Here is a 17,353-nt window from a genome sequence, read left to right as displayed (position 1 = left end):
AACCGAAAACACAAGATCCCATGTACAAGAGTCTGAAATGAGCTTCTTCTGCAGGGTTCAGCCGTAGAGGTCAAAGGAGGAGCTTGAAGTAGAGCAGCTCGTCCTCCACATCAAAATGAAACAGAGGTGTTCTGGACATGTGACTGATTCCTTCCTTAGGATGTTCTTTGTAAGCATGTCCCCTGATTATATATCCTCTCTGGCCTGGGAATGATGTGGGATGCCACAAGGGGAGTTGGGGAATGTTGTTGCGCTGATGGATGTCTGTATGGATATCCAGCAGCACAGCAAATTCTTTTGCTACTGCAACGGTTAGTCTAGCTTTCTAGGCTAGGATATATCCCCTCCTACATTTGTTACCTCTCTGACCTGACCTTGGATTATTTATATATATATATATATATATATATATATATATATATATATATATATATATATATATATATATATATATATATATATATAGTACATTTTATTATATATTATTTTTATTTTATTTTTTCTCCCGTGTCCTGTCTGGCTGTGAAGCAAACAGAATTAATGTCTGAATGCTGTGACAAGCCTTACAGATTTACTTTCAGGTGGAGCATCAAAGCATCTGCTTTTAATGTCACGCCTGATACTTAAAACTTTATTGTTTTTTGAATGCTTTGTAATTCTGACCAGACACGGAGACAGAGGTGAAAGAGAAAGGAAGAGACAAAAGGTGTGGGGGGGGGGGGGGTCCACAAAAATAAAACAATCAATGATGAACAAGAGTCTGCTTCTAGACCTGCAGAAAAGGGATACACAACAGTATAACAGGAGCAAGCTTTCACTGTATCAACCTGATGAGGAAATATAAAATCAGCATTGTCTTACTGAACAATCACACGATAATAAATCGCAGTGCATTTAGTGCCAACCACAGCCTTAAGACATGTGTTGAACGTGCCCAAGCCCATACTTATGAGAGCACCATGTGAGCACCTGTGTGTGTACTCGCGCTTGTTTATGTAAGGTTTCTCTATAGGAACGTCCAATAGAGAGTGTGAGGGGCCACAGATCTGTCCCCCAAAGATGCATTGGAGGTGGAGGGAGCTCCAAGTCCCAGAGATCCAGGAGCTGCCCCAGAGCACAGGGACCCAAAGGAGACTGCAACCAGAAAAGCCCCCGCCCCTGCACAAGGATAGCCCCGGGGGTCCACAACCAGCAGCCGGCAGAGTCCCGACCTTGGATTATAAAAATGCATGGATCCCCTTAACAGCCAAGAGAAGTCCTCTAACATTTAACAACTCATGCATGAATACTTTTTAGAAATAAAACAAATCAGAATTTAAATAAACCTTTGGTTTGACAACCTTGAAATCAGACATAGAAAAATTATTACACCAGTTTTTCTGATACAGGTATAAACCTCTATGTAGGCTACAGAAATAAAACGCTCCACATACGTTTCTATAAATAACATAAACGGAGCACACAGTGCTGTGTGCATCCTCCCAGCAGGCTGCAGCTATGAGACACTGTGCTGTGTGCTCTCACACACACCTGGACACACTTCTTCCTGAGCTGATCGGCTCTATTTGCTCGAAACTGGGAAAGTTGCCCAGACTTCGCCTCCAGGTTGAACTCCACCAGGAAACCGCAGCAGGCTGTGATCTCTCTCTCTCTGGCAGCTGCGGAGGTAAAACGAGACCGAACGTGGTGTAGACTCCGACCAGACCCTTCGTGGTGGTTTAAATTTCGTTGTTTCACCTGGAGCTCTTTGTTTTAGCCAGCGACACGTTAGCCACTTCCGGAAAACAACCTTCACACAGGTAAGACGAGTTTCAGTGTCGACTCGAGGCAAAACGAGCTTTATTCCTGGTAACTAACAGGGTTACGAGACCATTCTGGTTTTAAAACAACAAGGACGACGTTTTTGTCAGAAAACAAGTCTAGTCGGTGACAGAAAAGCGAGTTATTTCTGCTCAAGGTGTGTAGCTGTTAGCAAGGTGAAGCCACGTCGTCCAGCTACCTGCGATGCCCCTCAAACATTCCACTGATAACAGTAAAACCCAACTTTTATTGCTTCCTCGGTCCCTGGGATCTGTCACAGGGGTGTAGAGAAGAGGAGTAGGGTCTTGTCAAACGCGGGGCAGAGGGTTATTAATGGGGTCAGACCTGACAGGGTGGAAAGCCCTGGTTAGTGGTAATAAAGGGGTGTTTCAGGTAAGTTATTTACGTCATAGATCTTTATTACGGATCATAAGATCTTCATTATGTGTTTTTGATTAAATGTTGAGCTAAACTGAACTCATTTAGAGCATTTAAATTTAGAATATATATTTGGATTCTTATATGTATTATTTGTATTTCCAGCATTATAAATTATAATCATAATTCCCAAACTGTTGAACATAATGATCTCCAAAATACACCCAGCAGAAGCTTCTGATGCCAAATACCACTGGTTGAACTAAAACCATGCTTAAGAAGGCATTCAACAGAACATAATTAAAATAAGAGCAGAGGTGCACCTATTCTGTTATTAGAGCTTATACAAAATTGTAATTTTCTACAGTTCAGACTGGCTGGCACAGATTTTTAACTATTACAATTCATCTCAGATAAACAGAATATAGTCTTTCCCATTTCTGATAAATTCAAATGGAAACAAAGCAATTTGGAAAACCAGTACTGTTTACGCGTAGTGAGTGCGAGTCCTTTAATTTTTGTTTTGCTGCTTGCCTTTGATACATTAATGGCTAAAAAAGTCTATTTTCAAATTTTAGGCTGATCACACTTAATATGGGCTGATTCCAATCTCCAGCTTATTTTTTTCAGTGCATCTTATAAATTTAACTGAATTTCTGGAGATCGTCGCTGAACCCCACACTTGTTATTTTAAGACAGACAGTGGAGTCCAGACTCAACCTTTGGGATAATCTCAAGACAAAATATAAACCTATTCTGACTAATTCAGGTGTCTAAAGCCAACCTTAACAAGGGGAAGCATTTACCCAGCTTAAAATAATTTCTATAGTCCAACAAAATCTACACCTAAAATCAAGATCAAATGTTTAAAAACCATTCACTACTCTGTATAGATCCACAAGTCTAAGTTGCATTGTGATATGTGTTATATTTTATTTTATTTTTTTAGTTTCCAAAACTTCCAAAAATCCAAAACAGGAAGTGAGCTACAGAACTGAGTGCAACAGTAACACTAATCAAAGGTAAACAGATTCTTGCCATTTTTAGCTAATTCTGCCACCAAAATTATGGAGTTTGTGTCTCCAGTGCATATGTAATAAGAGATAGTTATAGTATTGTAAAACCAACACCACAAGTTGCACCCTCTCTAGCAGAACAAGAAAATGATTAGATAACACAGGGATTCACACGTTTGAGCTTAGTGTGTTCAGTAAAGACACAGTATAACTGTTATTGGGGCATTAGTTTGATCCAGGGATCTTCTTGGGGCCTCGTAGTTTTGACCCAACCTTCTGCAACACTGATTAACTGCAACAGAGTAGCACTAATTGGAGAATGTTGGACTTTTTGTGCCATCTCAATTTTTAAAGCTGTAATGGCGAATCTGCAAACTAGCTAGGTTTTAAATGCAAACACGATCATGCAACACTCACCCTTCCCCACGAGTATCTTCCTGAGACGCACGCTTCCGCAGGAACCGGAAATCCGCGATGCCGGACTAAACAAGATACGGTGGTCCCTCGTTAATTGTGGGAGTTGTGTTCTAAAAATAACCCGCAATAGGCAAAATCTGCGGCTTCAGTTTTTACAATTATTGTAGGATACGCAACTACTATTGAACACACGCACACACACACACACACACACACACACACACACACACACACACACACACACACACACCCACCAGAATGTCTATGTCTATGTCTCAACATTTTTATTTCCAGCATGCATGGGTGAACAGTTTATTTTGCACACACTCACTCGCATTTCAGGCTCTCGCTGCCTGGTCGTCACATTGTAGAGCAGGGGTATTCAGTTCTGGGCCTGAAGGGCCGGTATTCAGTACGTTTTAGTTTTTAACTCCGTTTCAATGCACCCGAGTTCAATCAGCAGGTAATGAATTCAATTCAAAGATACTTTATTAATCACCTGTGCAGCAACTCATCTGCAGAGCCTGATGAGCTGCTGCACAGGTGATTTAACCAGTGAATCAAGTTTGGGCAGAGAAACCACTAAAACATGCTGGATACCGGTCCTCCACGACCGCAATTGAATACCCCGGTTGTACAGACTCATTTCTCCTCCTCCTGTATATAATTGTGCATTTGATTTACCTCGAAAGTCGGAACTGGGAATGGGGGTCACACTCAAGTTAACCGTGTTCTGGTTACAATAGTCGGAGAAGTCAGAATTCCAACATGGCGATGCTCATTTCCCAAGTAGCAATTGTTTGTAGACTCCTAATTTCATTTTAAGCTGTATGTTCAACATGCAAACAACTTTTAGAATGTTGTAACATATATGTATATGAATTACTTAATTGACCCTTATTGTAATGTAGAGAGACTAATGATCAGGAGACTAAATTCACTCAGGGAAGATTTACATTGAGTTGTGCTTAAAAAAACCAAGAGAACAAGACTTGCTGTGCAACCAAATGTGTTGTATTAGTTCCCTTGTTATTACAATATTCACAGCAGTGCACTTTCAAATTCAAAAACTTTATTTCAGACAAGGGATATGTCCATAACAAGAATAAAATAAAAAATAAAAATAAAATACAAACACATTCTAATTACAAACCGTATAGGCAGTTGTTCCAATGTTTAAAAAGGACTGAGGAGTACCTCGTGTCACTGTAAGTTACAGATGACAGCGCTCTAACAACCGCGTTAGCTGACAAACTCAGTCAGCAGATGAATTTGTACATGAAGAACCTCAGAAGCGCATGAAAAGTAGGGATGTTACTCACAACAAACATGTGACTTGCCGAAGTCCATCTAGGGAGCTTCATGAGGATTCTAAAAGCATCCTGATAAGCCACTTGAAGCTTCTTCATTACTACCTTACTATAGTTGCACCACAAGTGGGCTGTATAGAGAGGAGTACAAAAGGAACGAAAGAGGGACACTTTAACAGGATCTGAGCACATGCCAAAGTTACGTGCCAGAGTGTTAGCCTGCATGTACAGCTTACCGCATTGCCTCTTAATGTCCTCGTCATCACAGAGGTCACTTCTTAAAATGTGCCCCAAATATTTTACTTTGCTTACCACTTCGAGGACCTGATTTGTTAAAAGATGGAAAATTAAGCTTCAGGTCCCCTTTAGTAGCAGCAATCATAACCACACTCTTTTTAGGGTTAAACAGGATGTCAAATTGCTCACCATACTTAGCACATGCCCTGAGCAGCTGCTGCAGGCCTGCGCTATAGGGAGACATGAGGACTAGGTCATCTGCATATATTAAATGATTTACCAGTCGGTCACCCACCAAGCATCCAGTCTTACTAGCATTCAGAGTAACAGACAGCTCGTCAAGGTACAGGTTAAAAAGGACAGGAGACAGAATCCCGCCTTGTCTGACTCCATTCGATACAGAGAAAGGTTCAGACACTTCTGTCCCCCACCTTACCTGCATTAGTTGATGAGAGTACCAGAAGTGCAAAATCCTAACTAGGTAAGAAGGGACCCCTCTGTTTTGTAGCTTGATGAATAATTTCTGATGATTGACTCTGTCAAAGGCCTTAGAGGTGTCTAAAAACACATAAAAACAGAAGTATTATGCCTCATGTATTTGCTTACAGTTTCTTTTAAAGCATAAATACACAAGTCAGTACTAAGTTTACCTTTAAAACCAAACTGATTCTCTGTCATAGTTATAAAATTCTGCAGTCTTTCCAGTAAAATATGCTCAAACACCTTGGACAACACACTTGCCATAGCAATAGGCCTGTAGTTATCAATACAGGAGATTTTTCCAGTTTTCTCTTTGACTATAGGGACTAAGAGAACAGATAACATATGGTCAGGCAAGATTCCATGCTTCAAAAAGCCGGTAAAGCACAATGCAAGTAACACCTGAGCTCTACAGCTAGCATACTTCATGTGCTCTGCTGATAGTTGATCCGGGCCGCAAGCTTTGTTTAACGACATTTTCTCTATAGTGAGACGGACTTCATCAGCTCTGACAATCATACCATGATTGTAGTCAATGTTGCCAGGATTGAACCTTTTCAAAGTTCAATAAGTTAGTTGAAACAGAGTCTTAAGCTTGTACTCATATCTGTCCAAGGTTATTCCAGATTTCAGACATTGTCCGTTACCGAGTCCATTAGATATGAAGGAGTCCAAAAGATCAAACCAGTTCTGTGTGAAGTCTCCAAAGCGGTTAGCTTGTATCAACAGCAACTCCTACCACACCAGCAGGAAATGATAAGGTTCTCTAGGCCTGGGCTCGGCCTAGTGGTAGCTCGCCATCAAGTGGAAAGGGAACAGCATCGGGTCATCTAATCGATGATCGCAGCCAAAAGACCTGGTCTGCATAAACAGGACCACATATTAACATTCATGGTACCCTTTAACCTTTCCATACGTAGTCAAATACATTCTAATCTAATTCAAACAAATTCACATGTACATGATTAACTTTGCATTCCTTAACTGGTTAGGCAAAACAATCCACAATCAAAAGTAATAAGATGAATGAAACAAGAAAAATAAAAGAAAAATGAAGCAAGAGCTCTTATTCAAACAACTGAACCAGAAAAAAGTAGTAACCCAACAGCACTGTTTGTTAGCCAGCTTTAGCTTGTGGCTAACAGCTAAACAGCTACTCACCATTTCCCAGGTTACAGTCACATACAAATCATGAGTCTCTCCAAGGCACATCCACAAGCTGCAAAACATTTCAGCATATGAGATGGCAACAAGGGAAAAGAATGACAGTCTATACTAAAGGCGAAAACCAAGACACATACCTGCAGCAACCGTGAACTTCTTTGTTCACACAGGCTTCCCAAACTTTTGGGTCCTCCACCCTTTTATACTCCCTGAACTCTCATGGGATTTCCTGGAAATCCCGTGAGCGTTCACAAAGTCATGAAAGTTTACCAGACCTGAAACCAAGAGTAAAATTAACTGGGAAAAACTACCCAGAGCAACTATAAAAAATGTCTAAATAACCATGGGCTACAATGTTCAATTTAGAGTTGAAAGCACTAAATGTAACATTTCATTTTAAATGCACTCTTATTTTGTAAAATAAACACATTTCACACAAAAGTTACTGTTGTTGATGAGGAGAGCTGCCATTTTGAATGTTGAGTTTCCAACTGGAAGGTCCGACTTTGGGGATGTTTTGCTTTATCTTTCCTACTCAGGAGTCGGGATGTCCAAGTTCAGAGGACAAGTCGAAAACACCATAAGGACACAGGAGCGCTGATTACTAATGCGTTCCCACTGACGCAGCCGCTCCCCTCTCCCCTGCAGACACACACCGCCACAATGGTTTAAGGCTGTAAAACCCCTCACTACAAGCGTTTATACACTTTTCTCAGACAGACATAGACATTTTCACACTTCTCTCGTGTAAAAGCATTCAAAGTTCAAACCTTTGTACCTTTGAACGCAGAACACAAAGCGCCGTAAAAAACAAACAAGCAAAAAATCATCTGCGAAACTGCTATGCCACGAAGGGAGCGCTGTAGTTTTAAACACCGGTCACAATTTTCTAGGTCCAAGCTTCTCTTGTTGTCAAATCCTGTTTTGCTTTTTGGGACTTTGATAGTTTGTCCTAAAACTGAAGTGGTAGCAGCCGGCTGTTTCTCCTTCTCTGATATTATTGAGCGGAGGACCTCTCACACCACTGGTTTTCTCCTGCTAGATACATGAGTGTGAGATGAATGGAGGATCCAGGAAAGTGCGGCGGTTCAGTGAGACCAACACTTGGATGGTCTAATTGCTTTTGATCCAAAATGTGTTATTGGTGGTTTTTAGATAAATGTTAGAGAACCACTTTATTATTACTTTTTTAGTCTTCACAATATATTTATAGCTGTACTATGTTAAAACATTGTCAAGAGGCATTAAAACATGAAAACATTTTTAAATCTAAACTGTTTTTCAAAATCGGCATCGTAGCTTTATTAGAAATTTCAGAAAACATCTAATGATTGGCACTGGTCCTGTTTACACTGACTGTTCAAAATGTGACAGGTTGTTGCTTGTTGCCTCGCTGCTGTCTTTGATACACAAGATGGAAGGCATGGTCATAGTTTACAGCTGTGTAATTAGTGGTTAAGATGCTGTGCCAGTCTGGTAGAAGAATGAGTATTAAGTAATTTTAGTTTATAAACGTTAGACACAACGTTTGGGTAACGATGTGTTTAAATGCTTGTGTTTCCGGAAACTGCAAACTAGACATTGGTGATTGTATGTAAAGCAGTGGAATTTGCATGTAAATGCCTTAATCTCAGGCAAACAAAAGGTGGTGTGTTTTATTATTTCCACTTTTAGCTTTGGTGATGGAAACAGTGTAACTGGTGCAGATCAGTATTTGCTCTTTACATCAACAAGTGAAACAGTAGACAAAAGTAAAGTGTTCCTTCCCATGTGAGCACAGAAGTGTGGAAGCCGTATGAAAAACTCACATCGTAGTAACCTATCAGACTTCTTTACTTCTGGCTCAACATCCCACTTATCTGAAGTTACCTCGAGCTCTGGAACAATCCAGGCTTTGTACTGAGGAAAAAACTAAAGCACATGTTTTTATGCACTAAGCTCTTGGTTCTACATGTGTATTTAAGATTTGATGTCTCACATGCTTGAGACATTCTCTCGATATTTTGATACCCAAACACTGATGTCTGAGTTGCTCATGGCTGGGTTTTCGTTTAATTAGTCTCTCTTTTGTGTGTTGTATTTATTGTTATTAGTAATGCCAGACGGTGGTTAGCGATAAAAGCGGATGACTCTAGTCCTCCTGCCACGCAGGTTGGAAAAACGATTGTCTAATCAGGCCTCACCTGTGTTCATGGAGGGTGCGGCTGCAGCGCATGTGACTCATTCATATCAGCCTTCAAATCAAGAGATTCAATCCAGCTTTGAAGAAAACCTACCTCCGGTAATCCTCTAGGAGCCCGGAGGACGCGGCCGGGCCAGACGTTTCCCCCTGAAAGCTTATATTCTCACGTGATTACAAAGCCCTTCATATGGATAAAGTTCCCTCTTGTTGAGGCTTCATGTGAGAGAAAGAATATTCTGATAGAACCAAGACAACATACCCCTAATTCATTTAGAAACGGTGAGTTTTATTAAACATTCAGATGCTTCACAATCTAGTTCAGCCATTGTTTTAGTTGAAGTTAAACCCCTGTGAAAGAAAGGTGTAGCTGCTTATAATGTAGGAGTATTTTCATTATGGCATCCTTGATTTAAATGGTCCATAGAAAAAGTATTTGATGAAATGGGGTTCTGTTGGAGTACAACAATGGTGGAAGGCCTTTTAGGTTTGTACAAGTCATGGCAGGCCATGTTTCTTGATTAACCTGACTTTATCACAGACATTGTTTTCTGATTGAACGTTTTGAGTCAGTGCCAAAGTTTTCCTTGCATCTTGACTCGTATTAATTCCTTTAAGTCACTTTTGTTTTATTTGTAAATCACTGCTTTTCTCAGGCTCTTAGCCTCCATCATGTACCTAATTCTGTTTCATTGAAGGTGTGTTTCAATGAAAAAATTTTTATAATGATTATTTGTGATCATAATCAGTCACTCTGCGTTTTTCATGCAGACTGAATATGAAACTAGCCTCCTACTCCTATGTTCTGCATTAGCTTCTGATAGAAAATAGGCAGTGAAATTATAGAGGTAGAAAATCTTGACAGATCTACGTCAACCGGTCGCATGGACTCACCCATACTGGCTCGCGACGGGGAAGGTTGTTGTTTTAGCGTCGAGAATCAGCATTGAATGTCTTGGTTTTGCGGAAGCTAACTGTTAGCATTAGCGACTACAATGGACCACATTTTATTATGTTAATTCTTTCCCACTGAATATTTTCAGTTTTAAGAGATTTTGAATTTCTCATGATAAAAACTTGTTTTCCTGTTTTACAGGATAATATCTTGTCTTCTTGGTTAATCAAACTTCTTGGGATCAACTGATATTTTTTATTGGTTAAAAAAGTGTCAAACTAGTGTGGATTCGCTTTAGGGTACACAACGTGTCTGCGCTGTTGTTGCCACAGTCTCAATGTGCATAGTAGCAACATGACAGAGAAGAGCGTAGCCTGAGATACACTACAGACTGTTTTCAAGTGACATGACTCTGCATTTTAATCCAGCAGACTCTCCCCTTGATGCCCGTTAGTGCACAGTGGTTTTGGAACATATTTGGTGTTTGAGTGTTGTGAAACGAAAAATAACCAGGTTTAGGTGGGAGGTCAGTGAATGTTTGAAATCTTTGCTTAATATGCCAACAAATGTAGATTTTTGTTTTCCAGTCTGTCAGAAACAATGCCACCCTATCTGGCTTCACTTTTAGCTATGTAAGCGCCAGCAAGGTCACTGCGCTCGGCACAAAAGGATCTGTTAGCGGCTCCTCGTCCAGAGGTGACCGTGTACTTGCAGTGTTGGTCCCTATACTCTGGAACCAACTCGCACGTCCCTCTGGATTTTTAAAGCAAGTTTGAAGCTGCGCTTTAGATCCTGTTGCTAGAAAGCCCTTGATTCAGTGTTTTATCTTGTTTTTGTTGTATTTTGGTTTTAAATGGTTTTTTTTTTGTTTCCCTCTCTTATTGTGATTTTACTTTATTTGATTTTCTTTTACAGCACTTTAGTCTTCCTTGGCTGGTACAAAAGGTGCTTTATAAATAAATCGAATGGAATAATTTTTAACAAAACAAATGTCTTTTAATCTTCTTAATTGTTTAGATCTTACATTATTACATTATTATAAATACCTGACCAGCTGCTAAAATCCCAGAAATCATCAGTTCACACGAAGGATTACAAAACAGAAAAAGTACATGGATTAATTTCCTGTTGTATTCTTGGGAAACATAAAGCAAAGCAGCTGTGTTTGTTTCAAATTTAACGAGCACTGATCCATATCTGATGGCTTCAGGACCTGAAACTTTCTGATGCTACAATTCTTGACTGTATCGAGATTTCTTGGATGTCTTATGTGAAGCAGCCGTCTGCTTTGATGAAGTCATGTGTTGGATTAGCTGTAAATTCTTTGGAGCTGCGTATTCTGCTTCAGGCTGAATGCCATTCTACCCCGTAGCTCCTATGTACGTTTTCTGTGTTCATGCCAGGTGTTGGATGTGTTTGTAACATCGAGGGGAGGTCCAAAGATGGTGGCTAACCCTTCAGATAGAAATTGTTCAGGGGCACACTTCAAAAGAAGGATTATGAGCTGCTCTAGCAAAGAAACTCATAAAAATTTAACACCATAACATCATTATAACGTCTATTTTTGATTTTCCCTAAAAGGGATGTTTTGATGATTTTGAAGTGTCTGTAAAAGTTACGACACACTTCAAAATGGCCCAGATACCCCTTTTAAAGACAAAGTTAACCAAGAATCTGTTTTTTATTTATTTTTGAAATAAAAGGAGCTGCCCGTGGAAAGAAAAGTCAAATGGAAAAACACATTTCTAACACTGCTTTTGTGTTTGCTGTCAATCATTTACTGACAGTCCTTTACCTGTGGCAGTACAGCAGCAGCAGTATGAGCTCACACACACACACACACACACACACACACACACACACACACACACGCATATTTATTGGCACTGGCAACAGGGGCAGCAAGAACATTTCTTTCCTTTTGAAGCTGCCTTTTTAAACCCATTCTGCATTCCTCAAAGCTGCGCTTTTGGAGCTCTTACACATTAAAACTGTTGCACACAACCTCTGACAAACAACCATTAATCTGATGGTCTGCTGCTGGTGAAGCTGAGCTCTAGTTTCATTCAGGCTTCAGGCGACTGCTAGAGTCTCAGGTTTGCACGCAGTGGCTTCTCCATGCATAACACTGCAGATACCATCTCTTGTGGGTCGCTTCAGTGACGCTGAGAATAAAGCTCTTATTTTGTTAGTGTGTCTGAAATCTAGACTGGGATCATCAAGCTGGAGTAGGAAGGTAGGGACCCTTTTCTTTACTTTTTCCACATGAAGCTCCATGCAAAAAATGTTTTCTCTACTCTGTAAAAAGTCCTGCTCGGAGTGTTGGTTTTTGAGTCTGTTTGCTGCTAACTCACCGTATTAGGGGATCCCTTTTGGTAAGATTTAAATTATTTCTATGCATGTTTCTAAACATTTCTGCAAAGACGATATGCCCAGTCTAATTTCTCCATCTGGGAGGAATGTACTATGAGATATGGAGCTGCATGGGAGGGGGAGCGCTGGCGTTGAAGTACTGAAGGGGTCATGAGTGCAGTTGCATTTCTGCCCAATTAACTTACACATATTCAGGACCATTCGTTTGTTCTTCCCATGAACAGCAGTTTAACTTCGGCCCTTTTTTCTGCCTTGTTTCACAGAATTTAGTCGTGACTTTTAGTAAAATTCCTTTTGTCCCACAGGAAATCTACTGAGAGGAAGCAGCTGTAGCTTGCTGCCATATTGCTGCTCCTCTGTGGATTTGTGATTTCCTGTGGTGCCGGCCAGTGCGAGTGCGAACAGTTCAACTGCTGCTGTGTACCTCACAGCGTCTTTCTCTCTCTCTACAGAGCATCAAGATGAAGACAACAAGATAGCATTAACTATGGATGTTTATTTCACCAGTGAAGCAGGCTGAACTTTGAGCATGGCGATATAAACTTCTGAACTTTACCAGCCAGGATTTTTGAGAAGATGATTCTGGTGGAGCTTTGAACTGTACTTCCTCAGACGATGGCTACGACAGAAATCAAAGCTTCCAGCAGTCCTGCAGCGTTGTCGTGGGCACGCGTGTGTAAAGAGTGCGGTCAGCAGCATGAGGGTCAGGACACCCACCTGTACGAGTACCAGGATGAGGTGGACGATGAACTGGTTTGCCACATCTGCCTACAACCTCTGATCAGACCCATGGATACTCCGTGTGGCCACACATACTGCTTTCATTGTCTCAGTAACTTCCTGAAAGAGAAGGACTTCTGCCCCGTGGATCGGCTGCGTCTGCAGCTGCACCAGTGCCGTCCCTCCAGCCTACTGGTGAGGAACCTGCTGGACAAGCTCAATGTGATGTGTCCCCACTATGCAGAGTGCCAGCAGCAAATGCAGCGCTGCGAGCTGCAGCCTCACCTGCACAACAGGTAAGACTCTTGGGAAAGATGGTGATAACTCATCACAGTGGCTTCAGGGGATATCCGTAGAAAATCTGATACCATGGGAGGTGTGCGATTCAAAAACATTTTAAAACATCCATGTATTTAAGAAGTCTCTACACATGACACTGGAAAAGTTTTTAACTGGTTTACCTCAGTTTTCTCCCAATTTCAATTTTTCAATTTTCTCAAGTTCATATTTATGATTTAATCACAAATGTTCACCTGAATTAGTTTATTATGATGGATTAATAATAATTCAACAGTTGAAAAATATTGGCGGCTTTATAACACACAACCATGAAAACAGGTCTAAAGTACATAGCGTGCTGGTTAGGGGTCATGCGCCTGTTTGATGACATCACGCTAGATGATTGGTTGGAAATTATGTTACCATGGTCAAAACATTTAGGCAGTAAGAAACACGAATTTAATAACAAAACTGCTAAACTCTTTCCAAAACATACATGAAAGAACAGAATCAAAAAAGAGATGCAATATATTTTGGTCGAGCTGTTTTGCCGTAGTATGATGACATCAGCAGCAGGCGCAGGACCCCAAGCAGATCCGGAAACTTGAGTGCCAGAAAACTACAATCGGCATTGCATTCTCTCATGGAATTTACTGAAGGACAAATCTGAGGAGTCACGCCGAGGTTGCATGCTTTCTGCTCCACGGGCAACAACATTTAACGTAATGTTTTTTTAAACTAGCGACAGTCATGGTGAAATTGTGTAAAACTATTCTTAAATGTATGTGCTGCCCCCTAGCACCAGGAAACTACACACTGCCTTTTTAAAACAACAATGTTCTTCAATACATTAATAATTTTTTGTATCAAAGTTCTCCCAACTGTTATTCAGTTTAAACTGTTGTTTGTCTTCATCCTCAAGAGCCACAGATTAGATGTTTCCCTGCTCTAACACCTTATTAAATGGTTGAATCACCTGTTCAGCATGTGAAGAAGCCTGTTCATAACCCATTGAAAGGTGCAGCAAAGCAAAGAAACCTGTAAAACACCTACAGTAGTCCTGGAGGACCAGGATTGGACACCATTGGTTTATTTTATGGTTTTGTTGGATGGAACAAAAATTAAAAGTACAGAAAAATGCAGTTTTTTTGCTCATTTCTGCTCAATATCATTGAAACGCAGAGTTCATAGGTGTTTTCCCAAATGATATAACTGCATTTGCATACTTCTGAAAGGACCTGAAAGCAAAGCTCTTCATTTACCCATCAATCCAAGCTTTAGATGGTGATTATCATGATAGTGATAATCAGATTCCTCTGTAGGGTGGCTGGTCCCATGCAGCCTTGGAGATAGAGATGTTCGGCTCACTCGAGTTCCTTGGATGACCTCAAGAGGAGCCATCTGAGGTAGTTGGGGCATTTGGTCAGAATGTCTCCTGTAAGCCTCCTGGATGAGGTGTTTCTGGCGTGCCACACCAATAGGAGGCCCCAGGTGGACCCAGCACATGCTGGAGGAATTATATCTCTATGTTGGCCGGGGAATGCCTTGGGGTCCCACCAGTAGAGATTAATGGGGAAAAGAAAGTCCGGTCATCACTGTGAGGGCTGAAGCAGTGGTAGATGACGATCAAATGAACTGTGAATTTTCCCTTTCTTTGTCCATATTACAGTAGAGATGCAGAGAATGCATAGAAGGTTCAAACACCAGCTTTGTAAAACCATTTACCCCACTGACTATATCACAGATAAAAGAGCTCCGTGCACCAACGCCATAGTGGAAATCTCCCTAAAGTTCCTCCGATCAGGTTATCAGAATCGCATGTGCCTCTTCTTCATGTCCTTTCATATGTCACCTATTGTGACCGTTACCCCTCTGGGTGTGAGTGCTACACACAGCCTTATCAGTACCAGGCTGAGGGAAGGTGCAGGACTGTTTTATGTTTTTCCACATGGACAGAGTGTTTCTTTTCACCCTGGCAGTCAGACATTACTCAGTTGTCAGTGGCGAGTTGCTCTCCTGCCGCCTCCCAGAGCAAACAGCAGGGATGCAGAGTTCAAGGACCAGGGACCAGTTGTAGTCTCAGCAGATACTCTGTATTGCTAAGAGTTTTTTTTTCTTACAAATATTCATCATATCTATCTGTAATTCTGCTGTTTGATCTTCATACATTCCCACAGATCTTCGATTGCTGACACATTCAGAGCAATCTACTTCTGTTTATTTATAGTCTAATATTAATGTGCTGTTCTTGAGAATAGAAATAATGGTCGTGCCCTTCATGTCTGTTTTTTCTCAGATGTCCTGTTTTTAGGAGGCTGCGGGAGGAAGCAGAGAAGAGGAAGAGGCCCTCTTGGCATGAACTGAAAGGACGTAAGAATGATGGGGAGTCTTCTGGAGATGATAAGCATTCAGCTGCTCTGTCTCGAAATCCCTCCCGAGATCCGTCTGAACCCGGTCTCATTAATCCTGCTTATGAGGAAATGGAGGATGGTATGAAGCCTTTTTATCCTCATAACAGCAAAACAAGACCCCTACTCATGTATGATTATCTCAGAGCATGTGTTGCAACAGGAAAGCCTGAGTGTTGATACTTGTAGAGCTTTATTGGCTTATTTGGAAACGCGTTCCTTACTGGAGTGAAACAGACACTTAAGTTTTGAAGCCTGAAGGGTTCGATGTTGTCGAGCTGAGGTGAATCGTCGGTCTCTCTGTAGGAACATGTACCAGCTCACAGATGTTTTAACCAGCTTCAGTGTCGGAAAAACCCCGTAAGCTTCAGATCACCCACACCATGAACCAAAGTCCACTGAAACACGGTTGCCATGCAACTGATAAGAAGTGTCTTCTTGGGCATTTGTGCTTTTGTCATCATCATAGATGATTAATAAATATGCATACATATGTGTTTAAAGACCATGAGACTAAGATTATTGACAGAGAAGCGATCAGAGGATGCTGTCCCAGGAAAGTGCGGTGGTTCAGCGAGACCAACATCCGGTCCAATAGTTGCTTTCGGTCCAAAACGAGTTATTGTTGGAGGTTTTTGCGCAAATGCAAGAAAACAACTTTAAAAAAATTTTTTGTTTGTTTTTTTAATCTTCACAATAAATGTATATCTATACTATGCTAGAATGTTTAAAAGGCATGAAAAAACATTTTTTAAGCTAAGTTGTTTTCCAAATTTGCCATTGCAGTTTTAACCCAAAAACAACACAACTTTTAATGCCGCTGCTTTTCTTTGGTAACGCACACATTTACAGAGGCAAGTCAGTGCCCTGTCGGTGTTTGCTTGCATACAACACACTGCTGTCCCTGAATCACCTGGTTAACGCCAGCTTTGCTGATTAAATCTGTCTGTGCCACATACTTCCTCCTCTTTTACACATGCACGCGCGCGCACACACACACACACACACACACACACACACACGCATGCATGCATGCACACACACTGTGGCAGATCAACCAGGAAATCCATCTTGTGTGTTCAAACATGACATGGATGTGCAACTAAGATGTATTAAGGCCAGGTGTTTGAGGTGATGGGTAAAATAGGTTGCTATGTGCTAGAGGAACATGGCAAATGGCCTGTGTTTGGTGCAGTGCCTTCTAGAGTCCTAGAACCCCCCCAAGGCACTTAACAACACAGTCATTCACCTCAACACTCACACACATTCACTAACATGTGTAGATCAGGCTTAAAAACAGGCCACTGGTTGACACGGCAGTGGGGAATTTTTGCACGTTTCCAGTTGATGTTTATTAATGTTAATGTTTTTTCCTGCTTTGGTCAGCAGTTAGAGGTTGGGAAGATCCTTTTTGCTTTTATAAAAGAGAAGTTAAACATTTGCTCAACCAATCACAAACCAGATATGTTTTTATAACTCTTCCCATGTGCAACCTTATGTGTAATTTTCATAACGAGAGGCCCTTTTAACCCATTACCCCATTTACTAGAGCACAGTTTAGTCCCTGTATCTGACTCAGACATGCACTGTAAAAAGTCCTAAACTAAAAATGGTATAATACTACTACTACTAATAATAATTTAAACAAATACCTTACATCATTATTGCTTAAATATTACTAATATTCTCTCATTAAT

General features: G+C 40.9%; 1 protein-coding gene across 3 annotated transcripts in view; it reads left to right on the top strand.

Annotated features, from left to right (window-relative positions):
- Positions 1-1,524: 1,524 nt before the first annotated feature.
- Positions 1,525-17,353, top strand: part of lnx2b (ligand of numb-protein X 2b) — a 33,641-nt gene continuing 17,812 nt past the window's right edge. Inside the window, exons 1-3 of one of the 3 annotated variants that reach the window (XM_015948749.3) lie at positions 1,525-1,799; positions 12,702-13,265; positions 15,545-15,738. In XM_015948749.3, coding sequence (XP_015804235.3) covers positions 12,865-13,265; positions 15,545-15,738 — 595 coding nt within the window. In that variant the 5' untranslated portion in view covers positions 1,525-1,799; positions 12,702-12,864. Of the gene's footprint in view, positions 1,800-1,822; positions 2,194-12,701; positions 13,266-15,544; positions 15,739-17,353 lie in introns of those variants that run through there. The other 2 variants (XM_070555115.1, XM_054739200.2) reach the window with 2 other exon arrangements.

This window comes from Nothobranchius furzeri, chromosome 1, assembly GCF_043380555.1.
Source record: "Nothobranchius furzeri strain GRZ-AD chromosome 1, NfurGRZ-RIMD1, whole genome shotgun sequence".
Classification (NCBI taxonomy): domain Eukaryota; kingdom Metazoa; phylum Chordata; class Actinopteri; order Cyprinodontiformes; family Nothobranchiidae; genus Nothobranchius; species Nothobranchius furzeri.
The sequence above is the reverse complement of the archived record's forward strand: the minus strand, read 5'-3'. Positions and strand labels throughout refer to the sequence as shown.